The sequence below is a fragment of the Panicum virgatum genome, chromosome 6N (assembly GCF_016808335.1).
Source record: "Panicum virgatum strain AP13 chromosome 6N, P.virgatum_v5, whole genome shotgun sequence".
Classification (NCBI taxonomy): Eukaryota; Viridiplantae; Streptophyta; class Magnoliopsida; order Poales; family Poaceae; genus Panicum; species Panicum virgatum.
The window spans coordinates 38,776,818-38,790,277 of record NC_053150.1 but is presented as its reverse complement, the minus strand read 5'-3'; the positions used below and the strand labels follow the sequence as shown (position 1 = coordinate 38,790,277).

The 13,460-nt window shown below is 44.5% G+C and overlaps 1 protein-coding gene across 1 annotated transcript; it reads right to left on the bottom strand.

Moving 5' to 3' along the window:
* Nucleotides 1–904: 904 nt before the first annotated feature.
* Nucleotides 905–2,135, bottom strand: LOC120678724 (transcription factor TB1-like). Its single transcript, XM_039960043.1, has one exon. It carries the CDS (start codon nucleotides 2,073–2,075, stop codon nucleotides 1,242–1,244), a length of 834 nt encoding a protein of 277 aa, XP_039815977.1. The 5' UTR covers nucleotides 2,076–2,135; the 3' UTR covers nucleotides 905–1,241.
* Nucleotides 2,136–13,460: the final 11,325 nt, after the last annotated feature.

Here is a 13,460-nt window from a genome sequence, read left to right as displayed (position 1 = left end):
AATCGTATGGTAGACTCATGTTACTGATGAGCAGGTGAAATAACAGAGATAAAGCCATAAGAAGCATATGATAGTCCTATGAATATATATATGTTTCTAGATACATGAAATTAATGTATGTGAACGGATGTGATATCCCATATGTATATATGAACATGCACCGTGCTATATTGATTACTATCTTTCTGTTGTATTTAAGTTTGGCTTAATTTTAGGATGCAAGTTAATTAATTAGTTTGTTAACAACAGCAAGCTGTAAGTTGTTCAGATGTATATATATAGGGACAAATTTTGACACAAGTACTGTTTCTCCCACATGGATTTAGTCTGTGAAGATATTTTAGGTGAGGTAACATGTAAGGAGCTCAAATGTGGTGACACACTGATCCAGATAGACTATATATGTTAATTATTTCTTTTATTTGTTTAAACATTCATGCTCTTCAACAATTCATGGAATTGCAGAGCCTAGACTTGGAAATTTTGTGCTAAGGCACACCATTTATTCTCTGGTACTCCACATCATGAAACTCCAAAGACCTGAAATCATCACTAGCACAACATACCAGCTAATTAATTCAAGTAGAAAAGATCCATCTAAATTCTAATATGCAAATCTGCCATTTATTTGGGCACAAGCAAAATATTCAGATCCATGCACTAGTTTTACCGTGTTTAAGTGTCACTGGTATCTTGTCTAAAGGGTAGTATGTAATTAATTAATTAATTAAATTGCTATCTTTAGCTATGCTCCATGATTTCACCTGATAATTAGTAGTTGAAATCCGCTGATCAAATTCTGTGTCAAGGATCGTCATCATGATTTATGTGAAGAATTCAAGAACACAGCAGCAGAAAATTATAATGTCAATTTCCATTAACTGAAAGTCGTTACTATCTACAAACCCCGGCTAATTGGTCTTGATGGATAGAGAACCAGCTCTCATGTATATGTACTCAGCAAAGCGTGGGTATGCCGTGTGCCACATGTTTGCCGAGTGCCCTAGGTCTGGCACTCGGCAAAGATCGTCTTCGCCGAGTGCCCGTGGTCTGGCACTCGGCAAACCCGTAGACACTAGACATTTGTGCGTTTTCCGGTAGTGACTATATATATGCAGCGTTGGAGATCATGGCAGCAGAAGCGTAATTACGCTATAGAAGCCTTCAAGCTTTATAGAGTTGAGACCTAATAACATGTTTACATACCATACAAGAAATCACCTTGGCACTCCGTTGTTGCATCATATCATCTCCTCGAGCTGCAGGTAGTACTGGTAGTAGTACTCCAACTCGTCCATCGGCTGCGGTGGCTGCGCCGGCGGCACTGCCGCCGCGGCGTCCGACGTGATCCAGTCGACCTCGCCGCCGCCGTGCTCTTCCATGAGCGCCGCCGCTGGCCCAACACGACCGCCAACTCTGCTCCTTCCCTTTTCCGCCGCCTCCTCCGTCGAGTCCTTGAAACAGCAAGTGCTCGAGGAGCTCCCCTCCCCTCCCCCCTTCACCACCGCCGGCGGATCGGCGGCGTCGTGGAGGCGGTCGATGGCCGGCTTGGACTGGGTGAGGAGCCAGTTGACGGTCTTGCTGGCCTTGTCGAACCCCAGGCGGTCCTGCAGCGCGAAGAACTCCCGCGCCACGCCGACCGACAGCCGCATCCGCCGGTCGCGCACGCCCTGCGCCGTGCGGATCTTGCTGTACCGGTCCGTCCGGTACGGCCGCCTCCGCGGCGCGGCCGCGCCATGGGCGCCGGCGCCATCCGCCCCCGCCGGCGCTGCGTCTCTCAGTCTCAGCTCCCCCTCCGCCGCAGCCGCTTCCGGCGCCCGCAGGGGAGCCACCACCGTCGCCGGCTGCTGGAGCACGGCCTCCAGGGTCTCCTGGTGGCGGAGCATCATGTCCGCGGGGAAGATCTGCGCGCCGTACCCGTCCCAAGCAGACATCGACGCGGTCGGCGGCATGAGGAAAGCCGCCGCAGCTGCTGCTGCAGTAGGGTTCTGTAAGAGTGACTGCTCTTGCTGGTAGACGCAATGATGGTGATGCTGATGGCGATGAGGCCTGTTGTTAGGGTAATAAGGTAGCATTTGCTGTGATTGTGCAGTAGCTAGTAGCGTGCTTAACAGAAGCAGTGGTCGTAAACCTTAACCAGCAGTGCTTCGATCCCAGTGGTATATATAAAGCGGCCCAGCTTTCTGCTAGTGCAATGGGACATCATGCACCTATTGTAAGCTAGTAGTTTTGGTGTTTTACCCCTACCTGGCTACTGCTACTTTTTATATGTGTAAGTGTAACAAACATATACATGTATATATATAAATAAGGTAGGTTTGTAAAGTTATTAAGCCTCCATCTCCATGGTTGCTTGTGTGATCACTGGTGATCAGAATATGAGATGGAAAAGAGAAAGCTAGCTAAAAGCAGGAGGACAAGCTAGCTAGAGGTGAAGCTGTGGAGGAGAAAGGTGCACACAGTAACTTACTGGAGAAGAAATGCATAGACAAGTGGCCATGAGTCAGGTCAGGGCTGAATATAAGCTATGGCAAGCTATGTGTGTGTATATTATTGAGGAGAGGAGATGCATGTATAATATTATTGTATTCTTATTACATCAGTAGTAGCTGCTGCACTGTGTATCTGTGTAGGGTGTTGTGTTTTTTCTTTTTCTTGTCTCCCACTCTCGCCTCTGTGGCATTGATACAGGCCGGCCCCTCCAGTCCAGGCCTGTCCAGACGCCGTGAAAGTGGCCTTGTTTGGTTTTCTTCCGGCGCACGCAAGTCGAGAAAAAAATCTCGTATGCATGGAGTTCAGAATGAAGTCTATTTGCAAAAATTTTTCAGATATTGGTGTAACTTTTCGTGACGAATCTAATGACGGTAATTAATTGATGATTGACTACAGTGATGCTACAGTACCCATTTTCTAATTATGTAGTGAACGACCTCATTTGATTCTTTAGGGTTCCTAGCGCAGGGGTTTTGAAGTTGGTTTTATAAACTGATTTAATTTGACACTATAATTAGCTATCAAAATGATAATTTTTTAGCATTCTAAAAAACCAAACAAGACCCTTGCTGGCAGTGTGGGGCTCATCAGCAAAGGTAAGGGCGTAAGGCTGCCTGGCTAGCTAGTGCATGCTGCTAGCCTATTGGCTACAGTGTGTACTAGTCCTACCAGCTTGTGCTGGTGCCGCGGATGTGAGAATGATAAAGTCATTATCATTGTGAGGACTATATGCGTACTGTATGGGCACGTGGGGAGGCTTGTGAGCATCTCTGGGCTTGGTGCAGGATCGGGACTTTCTCCTTCTTTTGTCTTCAAAATTTCAAAAAATTTTAAGCCTCGTCACATTAAATTTTTGAACGCATGTATAAAATATTAAATATAACTAAATAAAATAATTAATTACACAGTTTATCTATAATTTTTGAGACGAATCTTTTGAGCCTAGTTAATCCATAATTGAATAATAATTATCAAATACAAACGAAAGTGCTATAGTACTTTACACCCGAAATTTTATGCATTTAAATAAAGCCTTTGTACAACCAGGGTGCCCTCTTCCTGCACCTTGCGTGGAACCATGACTCTTTTTTTTAAAACAGACAAGCAGATGAAGAGCTGTCTATTAATTATATTTATTGATAAAGAAGAATTTAAGTTCGGACTGAGCGATACAAACAAAAGAAACACCAAGACAACCGAAATAAAAAAAAACTCTACCCGGGGGGGAGAAACGCCCCACCGTTTTTTCATTAAGAGGAAGTCACACCGGCTTAGCCAGGTAGAGAAACCCCCCGAACCCTGGTCCATGCCCGTGAGGGCCAAGCCTTACGGCGAGCACAGCGAGGGGGATTTTTTTTTCTCTCAGCAGCCTGAAATTCGCTTCTGATGAGAATCGAACTCAGGACCTGCTGAGAGCGCGACGCTACCGGGCCGGGCTAGCCATCTCAACCGCCCGGCCTTTCGCCAAGACAACCGAAATGAAAGCGGCAACTAGAAACAACCAAAATTAACAAAAGACAAGCAACAACCAAGACTTACGAAGAGGAAAAGTAATCCCCGCTTGACTTTTCAGATTTGTTAAAGACTTGAGAAGGTCTACTTTACTGGCAATTCCTTTTGGATGTCTGCAAAGACTCTTTCTTAAGTAATTTGGAACCACGACTTGCGTGCAAGATTTAATTTGTGGTGTGTAGGAGTTAAATTGTAATGGAGGGACATGTTTAAGCAGGGAGGAAATTCTAACGGCGATGGCAGCCTTGGCAGGCAATTGGTGGCGAGTCAGAGTCCCAGCTTGTTTGTTGACTTGTTGTGATGATGAACATGGAAGGATGATAAGTAAGGATCGAGCGTACAACACCGAGGGATTGCCTTATACTTGAAGAACAAAGGCGCCTTGAGTACAGTGCTGCCGAGTCTCTTGGAGAGTACTACACCGGTGGGGCCAGGATATATAATTATATTGCCCAACAGTGTTTCCATGGTAACATTATTCGGATCGTGATGGACAATAATGCAACATCAGTCTCATGAGGTTGTCGACTGAATAGCAGAAGTGGGGGTGGGGAGCTAATATAAGTTAAAAGAGGAACCAATATGATAACAGTGGGTCATCGTCATTGCTTATTTTACATCAACAAAATGCATGCATGCAAGGTATTAGAATGTGGGGAAAACCAAATTAAATAAAAGATAGACTACTACATGCATGCCACATCAACTACTTGGCCTGATGATCGCGTGGCAAACACGGCAAACGCGGGTAGCAATGCTTCACTGCTTTCTATTTACATGCATGCATGTATATATAGAAAGCAGTGAAGAAGATCAGACCAGTACTGTTGTAGAGTGATTGTGGAGAAAAGATCAGACCCAAAATCATCTTTTGGACCCGCCAAGCAAACTGATGATCTGACCCAGAAGTCTGACTGACCTGACCATGCGGTCACTACAGATAGGGAATCATCACAGCAATTTTCATGAGGATCATCATATCAAATTTCATGAGGATCGTACTTCAGTTTACATCGGGGTTAGAATAATTGCAGGGGTCTAATTATGTTGGAAATATGCGTTTAAAGATACCAGATTTCAATTTGAGGCAATAAAATAAAAACAATGCTACTGCTATCTCAAGCATAATTGTAAACTGATTGAGCAAAACGAACCGACACATCCTCATGTTAAATTCGATTACTCTTACCAATCAGCGCTCTGTCCTTGTGAAGAGACGATGCAGTGCAGATTGTAGCAGCACAGAACGTAGTCGAACAGGCTCGAGTGGTCGCGCAGTTGCACTGCTCAGAAACCTTATTGCCGTCCCTCGTGTAGGCTTCACAACGGCAAGGGTTCGGAGATACCGCTCACCTTTCTCCTTAGTGCACGCCAAGGGAAGGGCCGGCGAGATCTAGCAGCTCGACGACACAGCACAACAGGAAGTGAAAATGGTAGGGAAAATTGAGTGTCCGTCACCTGAATGTTCCGGTCCACTCATATAGGCGCGGCTATCCTCAAATAGCCGTTATCACTTTGATTACGCCCATAAACGACATTAAAACACATTCAGGATGATCATGACAATTTACTATGAATTATAGCATTAACTGGGCATTGATTAGCACCTAATCAGTGCACAACGGTTCATATGTGAGAGACACGTCTCGGCCGAGGAGGTCTCGAGCCGCTCGAGGGTAGGTCGCTACCCTCGAGCGAGGCGGAGATTAAGCGCGCTGCTAGAGGCCTCGGCTCGAGCCGCTCGAGGGTAAGTCGCTACACTCGAGCGAGGCGGAGATTGAGTTCGCTGCTAGAGGTCTCGACTCGAGCCGCTCGAGGGTAAGTCGCTACCCTCGAGCTAGGCGGAAATCGCTCCGCGGGTTTGAGGAGGCCTCGGTTGCTCCGTACCGCGCATGTGCTTTGGAATTCTCCTGAATGGTCCATAAATACACCAAATTCCAACAACCCCCACCAATTCCAAAGTAAGAAATGAAGGACAAAAGGATCACTATGCTGCATCATCGTTAATATACCAGTCTTTCGGTATGAGTCCCGTACGGGTTGAACTAATACCTAGAATAACAAGATTCATTTTCCCACAACTGAAGAATGGACTAGGCCTTGAATTCTCAGTCATACGTGGTCAGACTTCACCTGAAATCACAACTGATACTAGGCTGCCAAAATAACCTCGCCTAACCAGAGCGTTAATGGTCTGCTCCCATATCTTTTAGTGAGTTTTCAATGAGAGCACCCTGTCTCAAGAACTGCGACCTACAGTTAGACTCACGTAGGTGTTCCCCTTCAAGAATATCCTGCTGGCTAATATCTTTTCAATGTGGAACATTAAGGTTTAATGCCATCCTTCCAAGCAGTAAAGAGTACTATAGTTGTCATTTGGACATGGGTACATTTTTATTATTTTTAATGTACTATTTGAGTTACACCATCAACTTGTTTTCCCTATTATCTACTTCACGGGATCTCCGATCACATAGGATAGATTACCATTGTGGTGTAACATACTCAAATGGGCCTCGTACCCATGTCCTTAGACGTCACAGAAATCACATTCTGTGATAATCCCTTTGTGAAAGGGTCTGCCAGATTATTTTCAGTTTTCATATAGCTCACAACTATAACTCTGGAGTTTCTCATTTTTCTGACAGTTTTAAGCCTCCGCTTAATATGCTTGTTGGACTTGGAATTATCCTTTGTATTCATAACCTGAGCTAGCATTGATTGGTTATCGCAATACATTAGGATGGGTGGTACCGGCTTCTCAAGCAAAGGCAAGTCCATAAGCAGCTCTCTAAGCCATTCAGCCTCACTAGTGGCAGTCTCCAGTGCTATAAGTTCTGCTTCAGCCGTTGATTTTTTCAAGACTGTTTGTTTGTAGGACCTCCACGCAACTGGAGCACCCGCTTGAGTGAATACATAGCCACTAGTAGCTTTGATCTCGTCCACATCTGAGATCCAATTGGAATCACTATACCTATCTAACACAGGTGGGTATCCCGAGTAGTGAATTCCATAATCTGAAGTACCTCTCAGATAACGACACACTCGCCCGAGTGCTTTCCAATGATCATCTCCTGGGTTTGATGTGAACCGACTCAGTTTACTCATAGCATAGGAGATGTCTGGTCTGGTCGCACCAGCCAAGTACATAAGGGATCCAATTATTTGAGAATATCTCAATTGATCTCTTCCCTGTCCTTCGAATTTTCGAAGTTTTACACTTGCGTCATAGGGAGTTGGAGCGACTTAAGGACCTTCTCCGTATAATGGGCTTGACTCAGTGTAATCTCATTCTCATTTTTTTTATCAATTTAATATTTAGAATTACATCTGCTGGACCTAAGTCTTTCATATCAAAACACAGAGATAGGAAAGATTTGATCTCATCAATCACAGCAGTACTGGTCCCAAATATAAGTATGTCATCGACATACAAGCACAATATAACACCTTCACCCCACCATAACGGTAGTACACACACTTATCTGCCTCGTTCACGTTGAATCCTGCAGATGTTAAAGTGGTGTCGAATTTATCGTGCCACTGTTTAGGTGCTTGTTTTAGGCCATATAAGGATTTTATTAATCTGCACACTTTGTTCTCCTCTCTAGGGACAACAAAGCCATCCGGTTGCTCCATATATATTTCTTCCTCTAACTCTCCATAAAAAAGCTGTTTTTACATCCATTTGATGGACATGTAAACCATAGGAAGCTACTAATGCAAGCAGTACTCTAATTGTTGCAATCCGGGCTACTAGAGAGTAAGTATCAAAGAAATCCTCTCCTTTCTTTTGTGTATAACTCTTGGCCACAAGCCTTGCCTTGTACTTTTCAATAGTACCATCAGGCTTTATTTTCTTTTTAAAGATCCACTTGCATCCAACTGGTTTGCACCCGCTTGGACAATCAGTGATCTCCCAAGTCCCATTGGACATAATGAAGTCCATCTCGCTATGGACTGGCTCTTTCCAATACTCTGCATCAGGAGATGCATAAGCCCCTGGAAGTGTTTTTGGCACGTCATCCACAAGATAAACAATAAAGTCATCACCAAAGGATTTCGCAACCTTTTGTCTCTTACTTTTGCGTGGAGCATCATCAACTTTATCATTATCTTCGTCGGATGAAACTGGTTCACTATTTGGTTCAGGTGGAGCAATTGTTTCAGATTGATTGTAAATCTGAGTTTCACTATTGCTTGCTGATCTCATGGGATAAACTTTCTCAAAGAATGAAGCATCCCGTGACTCCATGATGGTGTATACGCTCACATCAGGAGAAACTGATTTCACAACTAAAAATCTGTAAGTCGTGTTGTTTTGTGCGTAACCCAAAAACACACAATCAACCGTCTTGGGTCCAAGCTTTCTCTTTTTCGGTGCTGGTATATTGACTTTCGCCAAACAACCCCATGTGCGCAGAAAATTGCATTAGGCTTCGCCCTTTCCATCCCTCATAAGGAGTGATATCTTTGTTCTTTATCACAACTTGATTAAGGACAAAGTTTGCTGTCAAAATAGCTTCCCCCCCCACCATTCATAGGACATACCGGAACTCTCTAACATGGCATTTACTAAGTCTGTAAGTGTCCGATTTTTCCTCTCAGCCACCCCATTTGATTGAGGTGAATATGGTGGTGCGACCTCATAGATTATACCATGTTCAACACAGAATTGAGAGAACTCATTGGAGATGTATTCTCCTCCACGATCATCACGTAAACACTTGATCTTTCTCTCAATTTGGTTCTCAACCTCAGCCTTAAAAATTTTAAAGTAGCGAAATGCTTCATCTTTTGTTTTCAGCAAGTAAACATAGCATGAACGTATTGCATCATCTATTAAGGTCATGAAATATCTCTTGCCTCCTCTAGTCAACAATCCATTCATCTCGCATAGATCTGAATGAATAAGATCTAATCGTGCCAAGTCTCTCTTCTCCTCTAAACCCTTGAAAGGTTTTCGAGGTTGTTTTGCTTGCACACATGATTGGCATTTTGATCTTTTGACTACTTCCAATTTCGGAATTAACTCTAATCTGAACATTCTAGCAATGGTGTCAAAATTGATATGACAGAAACAAGAGTGTCACACATTGGACTCACAAATTTTATTCATGGATGAATATTCAAATGGAAATTTGGATCAACAGTAGTCTTTACCAACGAAGTTCCCATAGCCTCCGCTCTCATAGCCTTTACCAACAAAGTTCCCAAATTTAGAAATTACAACTTTATTGGATTCAAACACTAACATGAAACCATCTCGACATAACAAGGATCCGCTAATGAGATTCCTGTTTATTGACGGAACATGCTGCACGTTCTTCATGTGGACAATCTTCCTTGAACTTAGCTTCAGTTCGACCGTACAAACACCAAAAACAAGCACAGCAGATCCGTTTCCCATCAAGACGGAGGAAGACCGCTCTCCCTGGTAAGAAGTAAACAAGGATATGTCAGAGCATATATGTATATTCGCACCAGTATCAACCCACCAATCTGTAGATTGAATTGCCGAAAATACAACTAGAAAATTACCATACCGAGATCCATCGGCCTCATCGCTGTTGCCTATGGTGACGTTCACCTTCTTGTTAGGCTTGCCATCATCTCGGTCCTTGCGGTAGCAGCAATTCTTTGCAAGATGCCCTTCTTTGCCACACACAAAACATGCTCTGATTTTATCTTCCTTCTCAGGTTTATTCTTGAAGTTAATGGTTTTCTTAGGCTTCCCACCATAGTTCATCTTACCCTTTACCTTACCCTTGTAGGTGGGTTTGTTCACTATGATGTTTGCACTTGCACCTTGAGCGGATGTTCCTGGAGCATCCTTTGCCCTTGCCTTCTCTTCCACATCGAGAGCTATAATCAAATTCTCGGTGGAGATATCCTCTCGTTTGTGTTTCAAGGTTGTGGCAAAATCCCTCCAAGAAGCAGGGAGTTTGGCAATAATGCCCGCTGCCACAAACCTATCCGGCAAAGGACAACCCAAACTTGCAATCTCCCCAACCAGTAGCAGCATCTTATGTGCCTATTCAACTATCGACTTTGCAGCATCAACGCTGAAGTCATAGAACTGCTCACAGGTATAAATTAAGCGACCACCTTCTGAGACTGCATATTTGCGCTCAAGTGCATCCCACAACTTTGTGGGGTTGGTGTAATCCATGTACAGATCATACAACTGATCTGACAAAAGGGATAAGACACATTCAAGCACCTTATTACTATCACCCGCAAACGCCGCGGTCTGCTCAACCGTGAATGGCATCACTGGATGGATCACCCACCACAGTTCCATGGACATGAGCCAAAATTTGACTCTAGTCTGCCATCTCCGGAAGTTACCACCGGCAAACCTCTCAGGTTTCATTGCATCCGAAGGACCAGCCATTGCTGAATTACAATAAACGCATAAATAAAGTTTCTGGATTGTTGAAAATATGCGTTTAAAGATACCAGATTTCAATTTGAGGCAATAAAGTAAAAACAATGTTACTGCTATCTCAAGTATACTTGTAAACTGATTGACCAAAATAAACCGACACATACTCATGTTAAATTCAATTACTCTTACCGATCAGCGCTCCATCCTCGTGAAGAAATGATGCAGTGCAGATTGTAGCCGCGCAGAACATAGTTGAACAGGCTCGAGTGGTCACGCAGTTGCGCTGCCCAGAAAACATATTGCCGTCCCTCGTGCAGGCTTCGCGACAGCAAGGGTTCGGAGATACCGCTCACCCTTCTCCTTAGTGCACGCCAAGGGAAGGGCCGGCGAGATCTAGCAGCTCGACGACACAGCATAGCAGGAAGTGAAAATGGTAGGGAAAATTGAGTGTCCATCAACTGAATGTTTCCAGTCCACTCATATAGGCGAGGCTGCCCTCAAAAAACCGTTATCACTTTGATTACGCCCATAAATGACATTAAAACACATTTAGAATGATCACGACAATTTACTAGGAATTATAGCATTAACCGGACATTGATTAGCACCTAATCAGTGCACAACGGTTCATATGTGAGAGACACGTCTCGGCCGAGGAGGTCTCGAGCCGCTCGAGGGTTACCCTCGAGCGAGGCAGAGATTAAGCGCGATGCTGGAGGCCTCGGCTCGAGCTGCTCGAGGGTAAGTCGCTACCCTCGAGCGAGGCGGAGATGGAGCTCGCTGCTGGAGGCCTCGGCTCGAGCCGCTCGAGCGTAAATCGCTACCCTCGAGCGAGGCGGAAATCACTCCGTGGGTTTGAGGAGGCCTCGGTTGCTCCTTACCGCGCGTGTGCTTTGGAATTCTCCTTAATAGTCCATAAATGGACCAAATTCTAATAAATTATCCTAGCTATAGCTACCTGTAGAAGGCGGTACATACTTACGACTTTGGATATTGACTTCAGAGGGTTTGATATAATATTCTCTATGCCTGCAACACCAAGTAGTATCGGATACAAAAAGTTTCTGGATTTTTCACCACTCCCCTCTATCTCAACTTTCAAGAGGAAAATCGTCCAGCCTCCATATATATAGTGCTCGACAGTGGAAATGAATCGCCTATTCGCATGCGTGGCATTGGTCTGAGCATGCATGCAACCAATGCGAGCAGCTAGTAGTGGTACTGTGCTGTTGGCGCCAATCTAGGGCCAACACACGAGTACGCTTGATCGCGCGGTGAGCGACGGCACAATTACAGCGCCGATGCTCAGACCGGTCTGGGTAACCGGTCAGACCGGTTCTCCGGTGCAGAACGGCGAAATCCGACGAACGCTCGCTCGGGAGGGACCCCGTCAGGGCAAGCATGCGTAGGGTTGTTCTAGGATCGGTAGGCCACCTAAAACGCCTTCAGACGTCGCAGAGACGAAGGAAGAACAACAGACGAAGATTGGAAGGAGCTAGGGTTTAGAGACAAAAGTAAAGACAATAAACATAAAGAAAAGTAATGTATTGATGTGTTTTGATCGATTGGATGTCTCAATCGGCCGTGACCCTTTATATTTATAGGGTGGGTGGACTTGTCTAGCAAAAAATCCTATTACAAGATCTAAATCTATGAAAATCTCTAGTTGTACTCGGACTCTACTTGGACCGGTCAAACCAGTCAGACCGGTCGGTCTCCTGCCGGGCAGGCTACAGCGCCCTACCGGTCAGACCGCTTGGACAGACCGGTCAGACCGGTCGATGCCAATTTTGGCTGTCAACATATGCCCCCTGGTAAAGCTTGCTTGCCAAAAAACATTCTTCTGAACCAAAATTATCTAAGGACGATGATTAACATCACATCAGCCATTCTTTGTGCTAAGGGCGATAAATAATTATCGGCCGTATCTTGCTTAAGTTGATGTTGAAGCAACTTGTTTCGGCCGCCATACCTTCTTCATGATTGTTGATGTCTTTGGCTTGACTTCTACTTGTTGCTCCATTATCTCCTTCTTGCGCATACGCTGGAACCTTCTCTTCTGGGTATGAGACAAGCCTGAAGGACACCACTTCGGCTGTAAATATTTTGAGTCTCGTTTGAGCCTTTCTCATCCGCTTTGCTGCAATCAATATCCTGTTTGACCAGATCGTTGCTAGAAACAACCGGTCTTTGTGGTAAAGCATAATTTGGATACATAGGATGATATTGAATATAATATGATTGCATATAAATCCTACTATAATCCATAGGCAAATAAGAGTATGGAAACCAGCCATACCACGGAGTAACCGGTTCATTGGATAGCGTATCAACTTGTCTTGGATGAGAATCCGGTTGCTCCTGATGTTTTGTTGAGGACTTCATATCTTTGACTTTACTTGATTGCCTCTTCTGAGCAGTTCCCTCCTTCTCATATTTGGCCAAGAGTTCCTTGAAACTCGGCCTTGTCTTGCTTTTGGAGGAATTCCCAGACTTAATGGGCGTACTGGTCAGACCGGTTCTAAAACTGGTCAGACCGGTCAGACCGCCTTTGAACCAGTCAGACCGGTCGACTCGCTATCGGGCCCTTTTTCCTTGTCCTTCCCCTCGAGTGTTGAAGCCTCTGTTGCAACTCGAGGAGTCTTGCTCTGTAGGACCTTTTTTTCATGCCTTTCCTCACCAACCACCATATTTTTCCCTTTAGTCGATTCGGCTTGATGCGGCCGAATCAATACTTTTGGATTTGACAACTCAAGTGTATGAACGGGAAAAGGATTTTGATCACTTTGCATCGCAGGAACAACCAATCGTCCTTCATTTATATCCGATTCTATTTGTCTACGAAGAACATTGCAATCATTAGTGGCATGAGAAAAAGTATTGTGTAACTTACAATTGCACGCCGCTTCAGTTCCTCCGTTGATGGAATAGTGTGAGAGAACTTAATCTTCCCAAGCTTTGCCAATTCATCAAAAATTTTATCACACTTTGTCACATCAAAAGTGAATTTAATCTCATCTTGCCGATTTTTAGAAATCTGCTTTAAAGAAGTACGAGTGCTGGG

What these genes read in the sequence shown, in the direction of transcription:
- LOC120678724 (XM_039960043.1), bottom strand. Translation starts at nt 2,075, where the DNA reads ATGCTACCTTATTACCCTAACAACAGGCCTCATCGCCATCAGCATCAC.